Source organism: Saccoglossus kowalevskii, chromosome 9, assembly GCF_978046115.1.
Source record: "Saccoglossus kowalevskii chromosome 9, keSacKowa6.1, whole genome shotgun sequence".
In the NCBI taxonomy this organism is placed as follows: Eukaryota; Metazoa; Hemichordata; class Enteropneusta; family Harrimaniidae; genus Saccoglossus; species Saccoglossus kowalevskii.
In genome coordinates this window covers 33,837,716-33,856,561 of record NC_140649.1, presented here as the reverse complement: position 1 = coordinate 33,856,561, position 18,846 = coordinate 33,837,716, and the positions used below count along the sequence as shown (strand labels likewise).

General features: G+C 45.1%; 1 protein-coding gene across 2 annotated transcripts in view; it reads left to right on the top strand.

The window, feature by feature from the left end:
• LOC100375368 (cytosolic carboxypeptidase 6-like) overlaps positions 1-18,846 on the top strand; it is a 54,868-nt gene that overhangs the window by 12,230 nt on the left and 23,792 nt on the right. For both annotated transcript variants that reach the window (XM_085503836.1, XM_085503837.1), the window contains exons 3-5: positions 11,126-11,250; positions 11,427-11,521; positions 16,857-17,073. In XM_085503836.1, the coding sequence (XP_085359962.1) occupies positions 11,126-11,250; positions 11,427-11,521; positions 16,857-17,073 (437 nt within the window). The remainder of the gene's footprint in view (positions 1-11,125; positions 11,251-11,426; positions 11,522-16,856; positions 17,074-18,846) is intronic.

Below are 18,846 nucleotides of genomic sequence, written 5' to 3'. Positions count from 1 at the left end.
TGAGTGTACTACAGACTCAATGGGGAGGCCAAAGCCACTGTACACTGGGTGAGTGTGTCACAGACTCAATGGGGAGGCCAAAGCCACTGTACACTGGGTGAGTGTACTACAGACTCAATGGGGAGGCCAAAGCCACTGTACACTGGGTGAGTGTGTCACTGACTCAATGGGGAGGCCAAAGCCACTGTACCCTGGGTGAGTGTGTCACAGACTCAATGGGGAGGCCAAAGCCACTGTACCCTGGGTGAGTGTGTCACAGACTCAATGGGGAGGCCAAAGCCACTGTACCCTGGGTGAGTGTGTCACAGACTCAATGGGGAGGCCAAAGCCACTGTACACTGGTTGAGTGTGCCACAGACTCAATGGGGAGGCCAAAGCCACTGTACCCTGGGTGAGTGTGTCACAGACTCAATGGGGAGGCCAAAGCCACTGTACCCTGGGTGAGTGTGTCACAGACTCAATGGGGAGGCCAAAGCCACTGTACCCTGGGTGAGTGTACTACAGACTCAATGGGGAGGCCAAAGCCACTGTACACTGGGTGAGTGTGTCACAGACTCAATGGGGAGGCCAAAGCCACTGTACCCTGGGTGAGTGTGTCACTGACTCAATGGGGAGGCCAAAGCCACTGTACACTGGGTGAGTGTGTCACAGACTCAATGGGGAGGCCAAAGCCACTGTACACTGGGTGAGTGTGTCACTGACTCAATGGGGAGGCCAAAGCCACTGTACACTGGGTGAGTGTGTCACAGACTCAATGGGGAGGCCAAAGCCACTGTACACTGGGTGAGTGTGTCACAGACTCAATGGGGAGGCCAAAGCCACTGTACACTGGGTGAGTGTGTCACTGACTCAATGGGGAGGCCAAAGCCACTGTACACTGGGTGAGTGTGTCACAGACTCAATGGGGAGGCCAAAGCCACAGTACACTGGGTGTGTCACAGACTCAATGGGGAGGCCAAAGCCACTGTACACTGAGTGAGTGTGTCACAGACTCAATGGGGAGGCCAAAGCCACTGTACACTGGGTGAGTGTGTCACAGACTCAATGGGGAGGCCAAAGCCACTGTACACTGGGTGAGTGTGTCATAGACTCAATGGGGAGGCCAAAGCCACTGTACACTGGTTGAGTGTGTCACAGACTCAATGGGGAGGCCAAAGCCATTGTACACTGGGTGAGTGTACTACAGACTCAATGGGGAGGCCAAAGCCACTGTACACTGGGTAAGTGTGTCACTGACTCAATGGGGAGGCCAAAGCCACTGTACCCTGGGTGAGTGTATCACAGACTCAATGGGGAGGCCAAAGCCACTGTACCCTGGGTGAGTGTGTCACAGACTCAATGGGGAGGCCAAAGCCACTGTACCCTGGGTGAGTGTGTCACAGACTCAATGGGGAGGCCAAAGCCACTGTACACTGGTTGAGTGTGCCACATACTCAATAGGGAGGCCAAAGCCACTGTACCCTGGGTGAGTGTGTCACAGACTCAATGGGGAGGCCAAAGCCACTGTACCCTGGGTGAGTGTGTCACAGACTCAATGGGAGACCAAAGCCACTGTACCCTGGGTGAGTGTACTACAGACTCAATGGGGAGGCCAAAGCCACTGTACACTGGGTGAGTGTGTCACAGACTCAATGGGGAGGCCAAAGCCACTGTACCCTGGTTGAGTGTGCCACAGACTCAATGGGGAGGCCAAAGCCACTGTACACTGGGTGAGTGTACTACAGACTCAATGGGGGGCCAAAGCCACTGTACCCTGGGTGAGTGTGTCACAGACTCAATGGGGAGACCAAAGCCACTGTACCCTGGGTGAGTGTGTCACAGACTCAATGGGGAGGCCAAAGCCACTGTACACTGGTTGAGTGTGCCACAGACTCAATGGGGAGGCCAAAGCCACTGTACCCTGGGTGAGTGTGTCACAGACTCAATGGGGAGGCCAAAGCCACTGTACCCTGGGTGAGTGTGTCACAGACTCAATGGGGAGGCCAAAGCCACTGTACCCTGGGTGAGTGTACTACAGACTCAATGGGGAGGCCAAAGCCACTGTACACTGGGTGAGTGTGTCACAGACTCAATGGGGAGGCCAAAGCCACTGTACCCTGGGTGAGTGTGTCACTGACTCAATGGGGAGGCCAAAGCCACTGTACACTGGGTGAGTGTGTCACAGACTCAATGGGGAGGCCAAAGCCACTGTACCCTGGGTGAGTGTACTACAGACTCAATGGGGAGGCCAAAGCCACTGTACACTGGGTGAGTGTGCCACTGACTCAATGGGGAGGCTAAAGCCATTGTACACTGGGTGAGTGTGCCACTGACTCAATGGGGAGGCCAAAGCCACTGTACACTGGGTGAGTGTGCCACAGACTCAATGGGGAGGCCAAAGCCACTGTACCCTGGTGAATGTACCACAGACTCATTGGGGAGTCAAAAGCCAATGTACACTGGGTGAGTGTGTCACTGACTCAATGGGGAGGCCAAAGCCACTGTACCCTGGGTGAGTGTGTCACAGACTCAATGGGGAGGCCAAAGCCACTGTACCCTGGTTGAGTGTGCCACAGACTCAATGGGGAGGCCAAAGCCACTGTACACTGGGTGAGTGTACTACAGACTCAATGGGGGGCCAAAGCCACTGTACCCTGGGTGAGTGTGTCACAGACTCAATGGGGAGACCAAAGCCACTGTACCCTGGGTGAGTGTGTCACAGACTCAATGGGGAGGCCAAAGCCACTGTACACTGGTTGAGTGTGCCACAGACTCAATGGGGAGGCCAAAGCCACTGTACCCTGGGTGAGTGTGTCACAGACTCAATGGGGAGGCCAAAGCCACTGTACCCTGGGTGAGTGTGTCACAGACTCAATGGGGAGGCCAAAGCCACTGTACCCTGGGTGAGTGTACTACAGACTCAATGGGGAGGCCAAAGCCACTGTACACTGGGTGAGTGTGTCACAGACTCAATGGGGAGGCCAAAGCCACTGTACCCTGGGTGAGTGTGTCACTGACTCAATGGGGAGGCCAAAGCCACTGTACACTGGGTGAGTGTGTCACAGACTCAATGGGGAGGCCAAAGCCACTGTACCCTGGGTGAGTGTACTACAGACTCAATGGGGAGGCCAAAGCCACTGTACACTGGGTGAGTGTGCCACTGACTCAATGGGGAGGCTAAAGCCATTGTACACTGGGTGAGTGTGCCACTGACTCAATGGGAGGCCAAAGCCACTGTACCCTGGGTGAGTGTGCCACAGACTCAATGGGGAGGCCAAAGCCACTGTACCCTGGTGAATGTACCACAGACTCATTGGGGAGTCAAAAGCCAATGTACACTGGGTGAGTGTGTCACTGACTCAATGGGGAGGCCAAAGCCACTGTACCCTGGGTGAGTGTGTCACAGACTCAATGGGGAGGCCAAAGCCACTGTACCCTGGGTGAGTGTACTACGGTCTCAATGGGGAGGCCAAAGCCACTGTACACTGGGTGAGTGTGTCACAGACTCAATGGGGAAGCCAAAGCCACTGTACCCTGGGTGAGTGTGTCACAGACTCAATGGGGAGGCCAAAGCCACTGTACCCTGGGTGAGTGTGTCACTGACTCAATAGGGAGGCCAAAGCCACTGTACACTGGGTGAGTGTGTCACAGACTCAATGGGGAGGCCAAAGCCACTGTACACTGGGTAAGTGTGTCACAGACTCAATGGGGAGGCCAAAGCCACTGTACCCTGGGTGAGTGTACTACAGACTCAATGGGGAGGCCAAAGCCACTGTACCCTGGGTGAGTGTACTACAGACTCAATGGGGAGGCCAAAGCCACTGTACCCTGGGTGAGTGTGTCAATGACTCAATAGGGAGGCCAAAGCCACTGTACACTGGGTGAATGTGTCACAGACTCAATGGGGAGGCCAAAGCCACTGTACACTGGGTGAGTGTGTCACAGACTCAATGGGGAGGCCAAAGCCACTGTACACTGGGTGAGTGTGTCACAGACTCAATGGGGAGGCCAAAGCCACTGTACACTGGGTGAGTGTGTCACAGACTCAATGGGGAGGCCAAAGCCACTGTACCCTGGGTGAGTGTGTCACTGACTCAATGGGGAGGCCAAAGCCACTGTACACTGGGTGAGTGTGTCACAGACTCAATGGGGAGGCCAAAGCTACTGTACACTGGGTGAGTGTGTCACAGACTCAATGGGGAGGCCAAAGCCATTGTACACTGGGTGAGTGTGCCACTGACTCAATGGGGAGGCTAAAGCCATTGTACACTGGGTGAGTGTGCCACTGACTCAATGGGGAGGCCAAAGCCACTGTACACTGGGTGAGTGTGCCACAGACTCAATGGGGAGGCCAAAGCCACTGTACCCTGGTGAATGTACCACAGACTCATTGGGGAGTCAAAAGCCAATGTACACTGGGTGAGTGTGCCACAAATTCAATGGGGAGGCCAAAGGCACTGTACCCTGGTTGAGTGTGCCACTGACTCAATAGGGAGGCCAAAGCCACTGTACACTGGGTGAGTGTGTCACAGACTCAGTGGGGAGGCCAAAGCCACTGTACCCTGGGTGAGTGTGTCACTTTCTCAATGGGGAGGCCAAAGCCACTGTACACTGGGTGAGTGTGTCACAGACTCAATGGGGAGGCCAAAGCCACTGTACACTGGGTGAGTGTGTCACAGACTCAATGGGGAGGCCAAAGCCACTGTACACTGGGTGAGTGTGTCACAGACTCAATGGGGAGGCCAAAGCCATTGTACACTGGGTGAGTGTGCCACCGACTCAATGGGGAGGCTAAAGCCATTGTACACTGGGTGAGTGTGCCACTGACTCAATGGGGAGGCCAAAGCCACTGTACACTGGGTGAGTGTGCCACAGACTCAATGGGGAGGCCAAAGCCACTGTACCCTGGTGAATGTACCACAGACTCATTGGGGAGTCAAAAGCCAATGTACACTGGGTGAGTGTGTCACTGACTCAATGGGGAGGCCAAAGCCACTGTACCCTGGGTGAGTGTGTCACAGACTCAATGGGGAGGCCAAAGCCACTGTACCCTGGGTGAGTGTACTACGGTCTCAATGGGGAGGCCAAAGCCACTGTACACTGGGTGAGTGTGTCACAGACTCAATGGGGAAGCCAAAGCCACTGTACCCTGGGTGAGTGTGTCACAGACTCAATGGGGAGGCCAAAGCCACTGTACCCTGGGTGAGTGTGTCACTGACTCAATAGGGAGGCCAAAGCCACTGTACACTGGGTGAGTGTGTCACAGACTCAATGGGGAGGCCAAAGCCACTGTACACTGGGTAAGTGTGTCACAGACTCAATGGGGAGGCCAAAGCCACTGTACCCTGGGTGAGTGTACTACAGACTCAATGGGGAGGCCAAAGCCACTGTACCCTGGGTGAGTGTACTACAGACTCAATGGGGAGGCCAAAGCCACTGTACCCTGGGTGAGTGTGTCACTGACTCAATAGGGAGGCCAAAGCCACTGTACACTGGGTGAGTGTGTCACAGACTCAATGGGGAGGCCAAAGCCACTGTACACTGGGTGAGTGTGTCACAGACTCAATGGGGAGGCCAAAGCCACTGTACACTGGGTGAGTGTGTCACAGACTCAATGGGGAGGCCAAAGCCACTGTACACTGGGTGAGTGTGTCACAGACTCAATGGGGAGGCCAAAGCCACTGTACCCTGGGTGAGTGTGTCACTGACTCAATGGGGAGGCCAAAGCCACTGTACACTGGGTGAGTGTGTCACAGACTCAATGGGGAGGCCAAAGCCACTGTACACTGGGTGAGTGTGTCACAGACTCAATGGGGAGGCCAAAGCCACTGTACACTGGGTGAGTGTGTCACAGACTCAATGGGGAGGCCAAAGCCATTGTACACTGGGTGAGTGTGCCACTGACTCAATGGGGAGGCTAAAGCCATTGTACACTGGGTGAGTGTGCCACTGACTCAATGGGGAGGCCAAAGCCACTGTACACTGGGTGAGTGTGCCACAGACTCAATGGGGAGGCCAAAGCCACTGTACCCTGGTGAATGTACCACAGACTCATTGGAGAGTCAAAAGCCAATGTACACTGGGTGAGTGTGTCACTGACTCAATGGGGAGGCCAAAGCCACTGTACCCTGGGTGAGTGTGTCACAGACTCAATGGGGAGGCCAAAGCCACTGTACCCTGGGTGAGTGTACTACGGTCTCAATGGGGAGGCCAAAGCCACTGTACACTGGGTGAGTGTGTCACAGACTCAATGGGGAAGCCAAAGCCACTGTACCCTGGGTGAGTGTGTCACAGACTCAATGGGGAGGCCAAAGCCACTGTACCCTGGGTGAGTGTGTCACTGACTCAATAGGGAGGCCAAAGCCACTGTACACTGGGTGAGTGTGTCACAGACTCAATGGGGAGGCCAAAGCCACTGTACACTGGGTAAGTGTGTCACAGACTCAATGGGGAGGCCAAAGCCACTGTACCCTGGGTGAGTGTACTACAGACTCAATGGGGAGGCCAAAGCCACTGTACCCTGGGTGAGTGTACTACAGACTCAATGGGGAGGCCAAAGCCACTGTACCCTGGGTGAGTGTGTCACTGACTCAATAGGGAGGCCAAAGCCACTGTACACTGGGTGAGTGTGTCACAGACTCAATGGGGAGGCCAAAGCCACTGTACACTGGGTGAGTGTGTCACAGACTCAATGGGGAGGCCAAAGCCACTGTACACTGGGTGAGTGTGTCACAGACTCAATGGGGAGGCCAAAGCCACTGTACACTGGGTGAGTGTGTCACAGACTCAATGGGGAGGCCAAAGCCACTGTACCCTGGGTGAGTGTGTCACTGACTCAATGGGGAGGCCAAAGCCACTGTACACTGGGTGAGTGTGTCACAGACTCAATGGGGAGGCCAAAGCTACTGTACACTGGGTGAGTGTGTCACAGACTCAATGGGGAGGCCAAAGCCACTGTACACTGGGTGAGTGTGTCACAGACTCAATGGGGAGGCCAAAGCCATTGTACACTGGGTGAGTGTGCCACTGACTCAATGGGGAGGCTAAAGCCATTGTACACTGGGTGAGTGTGCCACTGACTCAATGGGGAGGCCAAAGCCACTGTACACTGGGTGAGTGTGCCACAGACTCAATGGGGAGGCCAAAGCCACTGTACCCTGGTGAATGTACCACAGACTCATTGGGGAGTCAAAAGCCAATGTACACTGGGTGAGTGTGCCACAAATTCAATGGGGAGGCCAAAGGCACTGTACCCTGGTTGAGTGTGCCACTGACTCAATAGGGAGGCCAAAGCCACTGTACACTGGGTGAGTGTGTCACAGACTCAATGGGGAGGCCAAAGCCACTGTACCCTGGGTGAGTGTGTCACTGACTCAATGGGGAGGCCAAAGCCACTGTACACTGGGTGAGTGTGTCACAGACTCAATGGGGAGGCCAAAGCCACTGTACACTGGGTGAGTGTGTCACAGACTCAATGGGGAGGCCAAAGCCACTGTACACTGGGTGAGTGTGTCACAGACTCAATGGGGAGGCCAAAGCCATTGTACACTGGGTGAGTGTGCCACTGACTCAATGGGGAGGCTAAAGCCATTGTACACTGGGTGAGTGTGCCACTGACTCAATGGGGAGGCCAAAGCCACTGTACCCTGGTGAATGTACCACAGACTCATTGGAGAGTCAAAAGCCAATGTACACTGGGTGAGTGTGTCACTGACTCAATGGGGAGGCCAAAGCCACTGTACCCTGGGTGAGTGTGTCACAGACTCAATGGGGAGGCCAAAGCCACTGTACCCTGGGTGAGTGTACTACGGTCTCAATGGGGAGGCCAAAGCCACTGTACACTGGGTGAGTGTGTCACTGACTCAATGGGGAGGCCAAAGCCACTGTACCCTGGGTGAGTGTGTCACAGACTCAATGGGGAGGCCAAAGCCACTGTACCCTGGGTGAGTGTACTACGGTCTCAATGGGGAGGCCAAAGCCACTGTACACTGGGTGAGTGTGTCACAGACTCAATGGGGAAGCCAAAGCCACTGTACCCTGGGTGAGTGTGTCACAGACTCAATGGGGAGGCCAAAGCCACTGTACCCTGGGTGAGTGTGTCACTGACTCAATAGGGAGGCCAAAGCCACTGTACACTGGGTGAGTGTGTCACAGACTCAATGGGGAGGCCAAAGCCACTGTACACTGGGTAAGTGTGTCACAGACTCAATGGGGAGGCCAAAGCCACTGTACCCTGGGTGAGTGTACTACAGACTCAATGGGGAGGCCAAAGCCACTGTACACTGGGTGAGTGTGTCACAGACTCAATGGGGAGGCCAAAGCCACTGTACCCTGGGTGAGTGTGTCACTGACTCAATGGGGAGGCCAAAGCCACTGTACACTGGGTGAGTGTGTCACAGACTCAATGGGGAGGCCAAAGCTACTGTACACTGGGTGAGTGTGTCACAGACTCAATGGGGAGGCCAAAGCCACTGTACACTGGGTGAGTGTGTCACAGACTCAATGGGGAGGCCAAAGCCATTGTACACTGGGTGAGTGTGCCACTGACTCAATGGGGAGGCTAAAGCCATTGTACACTGGGTGAGTGTGCCACTGACTCAATGGGGAGGCCAAAGCCACTGTACACTGGGTGAGTGTGCCACAGACTCAATGGGGAGGCCAAAGCCACTGTACCCTGGTGAATGTACCACAGACTCATTGGGGAGTCAAAAGCCAATGTACACTGGGTGAGTGTGCCACAAATTCAATGGGGAGGCCAAAGGCACTGTACCCTGGTTGAGTGTGCCACTGACTCAATAGGGAGGCCAAAGCCACTGTACACTGGGTGAGTGTGTCACAGACTCAATGGGGAGGCCAAAGCCACTGTACCCTGGGTGAGTGTGTCACTGACTCAATGGGGAGGCCAAAGCCACTGTACACTGGGTGAGTGTGTCACAGACTCAATGGGGAGGCCAAAGCCACTGTACACTGGGTGAGTGTGTCACAGACTCAATGGGGAGGCCAAAGCCACTGTACACTGGGTGAGTGTGTCACAGACTCAATGGGGAGGCCAAAGCCATTGTACACTGGGTGAGTGTGCCACTGACTCAATGGGGAGGCTAAAGCCATTGTACACTGGGTGAGTGTGCCACTGACTCAATGGGGAGGCCAAAGCCACTGTACACTGGGTGAGTGTGCCACAGACTCAATGGGGAGGCCAAAGCCACTGTACCCTGGTGAATGTACCACAGACTCATTGGAGAGTCAAAAGCCAATGTACACTGGGTGAGTGTGTCACTGACTCAATGGGGAGGCCAAAGCCACTGTACCCTGGGTGAGTGTGTCACAGACTCAATGGGGAGGCCAAAGCCACTGTACCCTGGGTGAGTGTACTACGGTCTCAATGGGGAGGCCAAAGCCACTGTACACTGGGTGAGTGTGTCACAGACTCAATGGGGAAGCCAAAGCCACTGTACCCTGGGTGAGTGTGTCACAGACTCAATGGGGAGGCCAAAGCCACTGTACCCTGGGTGAGTGTGTCACTGACTCAATAGGGAGGCCAAAGCCACTGTACACTGGGTGAGTGTGTCACAGACTCAATGGGGAGGCCAAAGCCACTGTACACTGGGTAAGTGTGTCACAGACTCAATGGGGAGGCCAAAGCCACTGTACCCTGGGTGAGTGTACTACAGACTCAATGGGGAGGCCAAAGCCACTGTACCCTGGGTGAGTGTACTACAGACTCAATGGGGAGGCCAAAGCCACTGTACCCTGGGTGAGTGTGTCACTGACTCAATAGGGAGGCCAAAGCCACTGTACACTGGGTGAGTGTGTCACAGACTCAATGGGGAGGCCAAAGCCACTGTACACTGGGTGAGTGTGTCACAGACTCAATGGGGAGGCCAAAGCCACTGTACACTGGGTGAGTGTGTCACAGACTCAATGGGGAGGCCAAAGCCACTGTACACTGGGTGAGTGTGTCACAGACTCAATGGGGAGGCCAAAGCCACTGTACCCTGGGTGAGTGTGTCACTGACTCAATGGGGAGGCCAAAGCCACTGTACACTGGGTGAGTGTGTCACAGACTCAATGGGGAGGCCAAAGCTACTGTACACTGGGTGAGTGTGTCACAGACTCAATGGGGAGGCCAAAGCCACTGTACACTGGGTGAGTGTGTCACAGACTCAATGGGGAGGCCAAAGCCATTGTACACTGGGTGAGTGTGCCACTGACTCAATGGGGAGGCTAAAGCCATTGTACACTGGGTGAGTGTGCCACTGACTCAATGGGGAGGCCAAAGCCACTGTACACTGGGTGAGTGTGCCACAGACTCAATGGGGAGGCCAAAGCCACTGTACCCTGGCGAATGTACCACAGACTCATTGGGGAGTCAAAAGCCAATGTACACTGGGTGAGTGTGCCACAAATTCAATGGGGAGGCCAAAGGCACTGTACCCTGGTTGAGTGTGCCACTGACTCAATAGGGAGGCCAAAGCCACTGTACCCTGATTGAGTGTGCCACTGACTCAATGTGGAGGCCAAAGCCAGTGTACCCTGGTGAATGTACCACAGACTCGATGGGGAGGCCAAAGTCACTGTACACTGGGTGAGTTTGCCACAGACACAATGAGGAGGCCAAAGCCACTATACCCTGGGTGAGTGTACCACAGACTGAATGGGGAGACTAAAATGACTGTACCCGAGGCGAGTGTGCCACAGTCTAAATGGGGAAGGCACTGTACCCTGGGTGATATGCTACAATCTCAATGGGGTAGTGGGGAGGCCAATACTGAAATTCTTTCACTTGTATTTGCAATTTCTGTGAACTTTGGAGAATTTTGCAGGTGCTTGTATTCGATTGAGCCAGGTTGTTACTGGGATATCACATTAAATTGCCTTTTGAAATGGGAATGTTCACATGGCCCTTGAAGTTCCCAATATGTTGCATGTACACAACTAGCATTTACTCTTGCAATAACCCCAAAAAATCAAAAGAAAAGACAACACCAGGCAGTGAATTGGACCATTGAATGTATTGGAGATGTGCATATAGCGTAAATATGGTAGTCTATCCATGTGGTTCATCGCTGGCAGTACGGTCTGCATCAACCCCTGCTATGATCACTGTTCTTGTAATAACTTCTTAATATATCATCATTGTCTTCAGGTAATCTTGGTCGAGTCGACTACATTACTGAATATGAGTATGATTTATTTATAAGACCTGATACCTGTAATCCCAGATTTCGTGTCTGGTTTAACTTCACAGTTGAGAATGTTAAACAAGACCAGGTAAATATGTTCTGTTTTGAATTTTGTTTTGAGTTTTATAAATATATTTTCCATGTCTGCTTTATTAGTAGAACTTGCATATGGTCTTATAGAAGTAACAGGTGTATTGAGAGTCAAAATAGTCATATTTTAATGATCAACCTTACAATAATATTATTTTTGTTTCCATTCAACAGAGAATTATTTTTAATATTGTGAACTTCAGTAAAACCAAGAGTCTGTACAGAGAAGGAATGTCTCCACTAGTGAAATCAACAACACGTCCAAGATGGTGAGTAAAATACATAGATAACTGGATCCAAATAAATCAAACGATCCAGTATTAGCTGAAAATGAACCACATTTTGTTAAAATAGCTGAAAATCTCAAAAATGGGGATAAAATAGATCAGCCAAGCCTCAAAAACAGGGGTCCTAACTGCAGTAAATACATCTACACACCTTTTCTCTAAAAGTACACCACTAGTATGAAAGCATTCCATGAATCGCTTAAATTACACAAGTTTGGAAAAACAGTTTTGTAGCCATAAGCATGTTACAATGACTTTTGACAAAGACAAATTGCGAAAACAGTTTTTGTAATTCTTACAAACAAATAAGCTAAATATTTAAAAAAATTGATATTTCAAGGACAATTTCCATATTGCTTTGTTAATTCGGGTTTGATAAATATGCCAAATTGTTTTTCCACTTAAATTTGGGTAAATTTATTCACATTGTTTGTAGTTTTCACTGTATTAAATCTTAATTTTGAACCAAATAAAAACAAATTTTATGTGAAAATGAAAAATTTTTTTTTGATGATGCCTGAAGTTAACTTTGGTACTCAAAGAGTTCAGGACAACAAAGATAAGCAAATCAGAATACAATATATAATGTTCATTTTGTGTCATTTTATGATATGAGGAAATCTATACTACATGATATTATCAAGAATATGGCATAATAAAATTTGTATAAATTTAGGACAATATGCTGAGTAGGCTTCATAAGGGCTTTATTCACATCACACCACACCATGTGTATTTTATGTACATGTAAAAACAGACATCAGACAAGTATAAGAGCCCAGGAAATAAAATAATAAAACAAGGTTTTTTTCTGATCGGATGTCCGTGTCACACATCTTGGTGTTCTTTAGGGGTACATATTCGCCATCGATGAGAATACTGTTTATCAATTATTTTCCAGTGAAAGTTAAAAAAAAACAATCAAACATCCAAAAAATTGACAATCAACAAGCTGATTCAACTTGATTTTAGAGGATTTTATTTTGACTCTACAAAGTCAGTTCTGTTAGAGGGCACACTGCCCTGGAATAAATACTATTCTTATCTAGCTTGATATATTCTCATGTCAAGCTGCAGGCATTATCGCGTACCTTAGTTTTGTTTTCTTCTTTTTCTTATCATGTTAAAATTTTTATCGAGCCTTTTACATAATTTGACTTTGTGTCTGACCAATATTTTATTGTTAATCATAATTTACTCATAGATCATATGTTTTTATTGAATTCATTGTTATCTGTGTCAGTGCTAAGAATGCTGATGAAATGAGTATTCAAATAAGCCGCTTTAACCGATCATAGATGTTGTTTTCTGTAGGCTTATCATTTCAAATGCCAAACCTCCAGTAAGATTCCTTCAAGACTGATGAATAATAGACAAACTTAAGTTTACAAAGAAAATAACAAATGTTATTTAGAAATAAACCTGACAATTCTGAGCTTCTATAATCAAGCTTTCTAACAATAGCTTTTGAAATTAAATATTATATTACAATAATAATTCAAAAATATTCTTGTTATCTCAAAAACATAAATGTTCTTATCAGTGCTGAGATCCTTGTAGGCAATGTGAGATAAGAACTTTATTGCAACCATAGAGAAAATATAGTTAAATATGTAACTGAGTTCATTTGAAATTCAATTAAAAATTGAATAGATAAGATAAAAACATTACTATTGTATGATATATGCCTTTTCCCTCCTTTATCTTGGTTCCTTTTTTCATCACGACTAAACTTTTATTTAAAAATAAAAAAAAATGCCTTAAAGTTATTGTTTTTGTTTTTTACCTCCGCTGTCGACTTTGTCGAGCGGAGCTTATCATATGAGTGATTGTCCGTCGTCGTCCGTGTCAATGTTTTACTTTTTCGACTTCTTCTTGAAAACTACAAGCCTGAATGCTTTGATACTTGGTGTATATGTACCTTGGGTAGACCTCTCTTAGGTTTGTTCGTTTCATGTTGATATCTTCAATTCTCTAATTTTGGTGAATATTTTTGTCATTTTTGGTAAAAAGTGATATTTTCGACTTCTTGTTAAAAACCGCAAGTCCAATTGCTTTTATATTACATATATAGGTACTACATGTGGACCTTGCTCAGATTTGTTCATTTTGTAATGAAAAAATTGATATCTTTAATTCTCTAATTTTGGTGAATATTTTTGTCATTTTTGGTAAAAAGTGATATTTTCGACTTCTTGTTAAAAACCGCAAGTGCAATTGCTTTGATAATACATATATAGGTACTACATGTGGACCTCTCTCAAATTTGTTCATTTTGTAATGATATCTTTAATTCTCTAATCTTGGTGAATATTTTTGTCATTTTTAGTAAAAAGTGATATTTTCGACTTCTTGTTAAAAACCGCAAGTGCAATTGCTTTGATAATACATATATAGGTACTACATGTGGACCTCTCTCAGATTTGTTCATTTTGTAATGATATCTTTAATTCTCTAATTTTGGGGAATATTTCTGTAATTTTTCGTAAAAAGTGATATTTTTGAATTCTTGTTGAAAACAGCAAGTCTCATTGCTTGATACTATACGTATTGTTCTCTATTGTTTCCTAATGATATCTTCTGTTCTTTAATTGAAATGTGCATTGCTAACAGCGGAGCTATCTCAGCCGAGAGGCTGCTTGTTGTATTATTATCTATTAACTTGTTCAGCAAAGGGCTAGCCTGGAGGTACTATATATATGTATATGGAGGTAATTTGGGAGGAACTTTATCAGGTTTGCTCATTTCAGAGCGGTGTCAACAAATAGTTTCATTGTTTTTAGTGAAAAAAAAAAAAATGTTTGATGTCGTTTTGAAAACAAGTAGTCGTATTGTTTATTTGATTTTTATATGTGGGGCACCTGCGTCATTCCTATGTCAGATTAATGCATTACTTGAAAATTGACTAGCTTGATTGATATTTCTTTCACATTATGCATCTTAAACAGCTATATCAGTCTTCAGTTAATTGTTAATTACAACAGCTTTAGGAATAATTAAAATCTGGCTATCATGTTATTCAGTATTCTACACATGTAAATCAGCTTCAGAAGCTGGAGGGAACCCAATTTTAAGGGCAAATACTGATAAAGTTATATCTAGATATTCTGATAGACACCAGAGCTATTCATACATCTCTGCAATTGCCTTCAATTGCATCAATGAATTACATGTCTTGAATCAGAGTGTCTATGAATGAAATATTCAGCCAAATAATTCCTGATATGCCATCCTATTCTCGGGGGTAAACATCCAGACATTTTCACAGCCTTGCAATAATTTTCAGTAAAAACAAAGGCTGAAAACTGTACTTTGGGCTAGCTGTTGAGACTCTCCTGAACAATGTAACAAGGACTATCTCTACCCATGCAACATATATAAATTTGGTTCCTCAGGATTACCTCAAAGTTGAGAATTGTGCTGTTTTCAGCAACTTAGGATGTCATCAGGGCTAATTGCATGACTTTCTAACCGATGATTCAAATGAGGCCTTCTTAATAAATCAATGGAAATCGTACCCATGGGAAAGATTGTGATGCACAGCCATTTTTTGTACCTGTGCATTTCATATGACATTTGTTGCCACTGTGAACTTTGAACATTTCACACTTTTCAGGCTTTTGTGCTGAGCACATGCTTGGATGATAATCCAAAACCATGTTGTATGACAGGATTTTAAGTTGTCCAGATAACAAACTACAGGCTGAACTACGGTACTAAATCTGCCATACACAACACAACCGATTTTGGTTCATGGCTCAATTTACTGTACATGTTAAAAACTTCTATCAGATTAACTGATAACAGAACTTTAAGACAGCGTGACTTTCACAGAATTATCAAATCATGAACGTTTCTTGTGCAAAAAATATAATCGTCAGCTTAACACAGTATGTATTGTCGCAATACAATGGACGAAGCTGTACATCTTATAACAGTGTGGTCGCAAATACCATGCGCATTAACAGGGTAAATCTCTGTCATAGAAAGTTTATATACAGGAAACTCAAACGTCATTTCTATGATTATAATGCTTTGTGTTTTTAATACAGGAAGCATTGCATTGAATGTATTTCTAGAGTAACAAAACTTTGAGAATGTCAGTCAGGATAAAACAAATTTAGGCAAATAATTAACTGACTTGCTTAAGGTCACATTTGATTGGGCCTAATCTAAATATCACATACATGCATTCAAGCCAATTCCAAACTTTTAAGATTTTGTTTAATATGATGGTTGTTGTTATAGCAACAAAGTAGTGTATATTATTTTTTGTTTTGTCATTATACTGGACTATAGCATTGCAACGTTATTTTGTTCACATTTGTTAGTACCGGTAGTTAGCCATATTCTTCTATAATTCTTTAGCTTGTTCAAGTAAGTCAATAAGCTTCCTTACATATGTTAGAACAGGTTGTACTGTGATCCGGAAAAGATTTGTCCTAGAATTACTCTTCTTTACATTTATATGCATATGCTGGGCTAATAATCTGAAGTCCCACTCAGTGCCCACCCTCTGGCATTTAAACATAGATTGTTCAGATGAGCAATGATACACTCTCAAAAATGGAGATCTAATGTGTGGTTCAAATAGTTTGGGTTGTTTGCATTTATGGTCGGATTTAATGCACACAGACACCATTATAAATTTTGCATAAAACAAGTGACATTGTAGCTTATACAATGTAATTTAATATTTCAATGTATCGAAAAAATACAAATTATTGATGTCTGATGATTTGGGACCTGAAAAAAAAGCTTCCATCAAGACCTTCTTTATTCTCTATTCCCTACAGTCATCAAAAGGTCAAAAATCGATTCAGCTGTGTACAGACTCGCTGATGATTTATACATGTACGGATATACTACCAGTAGTTGTATGGGAAAAAAATTGGAAAATAGCTGTGTTCGCTCCTGCATTTTATTGCAAGCCATTGACGTATGAAGCAATGTGTTATATGTACAATGACAAAATTACTGCAATCTTGAGATATCATGATCAGATGTTTCTTGCCTATAGCTTAAGATTCTTTCATGATTGAGTTTCAGCATCTTGTTGTTGTCCTCAAGTCACCGAATTGCATGTGGAATTCTTTGTAGTACGGTAGAGATAATAGTTAATTATAGATATATATGTATCTCTAAGGTTTCCGGATAGCTTGTGGATGTTTAGATTTAATTTGTAGATTTGTTCGTTGGCCCAAGTTTCTCAAAATTCAGGAGGCTTTCAGCAAAATATTGCTGACAATACTTTAATATGTTTTTTTTTGTTTTTTAATTAATTTTCAATATTATATGTTCTATTGTTTTATTGCAGGCAGAGGATACCGGCAAAAAATGTCTACTACTACCGATGTCCTGATCATCGCAAGAATTATGTACTTTCGTTTGCATTTGCTTTTGACCGTGAAGATGATGTGTACCAGTTTTCTTATTGTTTTCCATACTCGTACACAAGACAGCAAACGTACCTTGATACGTTGGAAAAACGTGATACAGATTACTTCACTAGAGAGCTTTTATGTCTGAGTGTGGTAAGTTCATACTAAACCTATGAAAGCTATACATGCATTTGAGGAGACCATCTCCATTATAAGGGAAACAAAATACTGTGGAATACTTTATTTTTGCTGGAATTAATTTTCGCTGAAAAGGCTTTTTGGGCATTTTGCTTAGAATTTATTTTCACTGATTTTTGATGAGTTTAATGTGAAATATAGGAAAAAAAGTATATGCGCTGGATTTTATTTTCACAGAATCATCCCTTCAGCGAAAATAGTGAAAATAAATTCCAAGCGAAAATAAAGTATTCTACAGTACTCCGTTTCACTGTAACAAGTTCCACATGGATGGGTAATTGTTTCATATATTTTAAACTGATGGAACAAACCTGCCCTACATATTTATTTCCTGAGGAGAGCTGCTGAAAGACACAGGCTATCAGTATCACAAAACAGACCTTTTTTTCAGCTATTTATCTGCTCTAGAGATAGTAATGATAACCTTTTGAATTCCCCTGTAATATTAATCTTGGTAAGCCATTTTGAATCAGAAATTAATAATTAAAATCTAGAATTAGGTGGCTCAAAATTTCTAGAAAAAATTAATTCTATTGTGAATTTCAAAATAAAGTATTGTGAAATCGTTTATTTTCATTGGCATTCAATTTCACTATTTAGATGCTTTGAGCAATTTATTGGGTTTCTGTTGTTATGTTACATGTTCTCTAAAATTTAATTTAGTGAATTGTATTAATTAATAAAAATAACATAATTTAAAATCAGTGAATTATTAATGCCTGTTACAACTTTTGTATATAAGAATCATTTCCAAAAGACCTTTGTAAAATGAACATTTTTTTCTGTCTTTGGTTATTGATTTAGATTGGTTTCACTATAACACCTCTATATCTGAACACTTCTCAGTTGGTGTTCAATTTGGACATGTTTCTCTATAAGAGCTATAAACTGAACATCTTTCTCGGTCTTGGTCTCTATAGTCTGAACTTTTTTTTCTGTCTCTTTAGTATTTAGACTTGTTTCACTGAACCTTCTGTATGTGAACATGTGTAATCTAAATACTTTTCTCAGTCTATTTGGTCTTCAGTTCAAACAGGTTTCTCCTCAAGATCACTATAAGCTGAACCCTTCTGTAAATTGAACATTTTTCTGACTCCCTTTGATGATCAGTTTAAAATAGTTTTACTGTAACACCTCTATGTGAACCCTTCTGTAAATTGAACACTTTTCTGACTCCCTTTGATGATCAGTTTAAAATAGTTTTACTGTAACACCTCTATGTGAACACCTCTGTAAATTGAACACTTTTCTGACTCCTTTTGATGATCAGTTTAAATTAGTTTTACTGTAACACCTCTATGTGAACACCTCTGTAAATTGAACACTTTTCTGACTCCTTTTGATGATCAGTTTAAATTAGTTTTACTGTAACACCTCTATGTGAACACCTCTGTAAATTGAACACTTTTCTGACTCCCTTTGATGATCAGTTTAAAATAGTTTTACTGTAACACCTCTATGTGAACACCTCTGTAAATTGAACACTTTTCTGACTCCTTTTGATGATCAGTTTAAATTAGTTTTACTGTAACACCTCTATGTGAACACCTCTGTAAATTGAACACTTTTCTGACTCCCTTTGATGATCAGTTTAAATTAGTTTTACTGTAACACCTCTATGTGAACACCTCTGTAAATTGAACACTTTTCTGACTCCCTTTGATGATCAGTTTAAATTAATTTTACTGTAACACCTCTATGTGAACACCTCTATAAATTGAACACTTT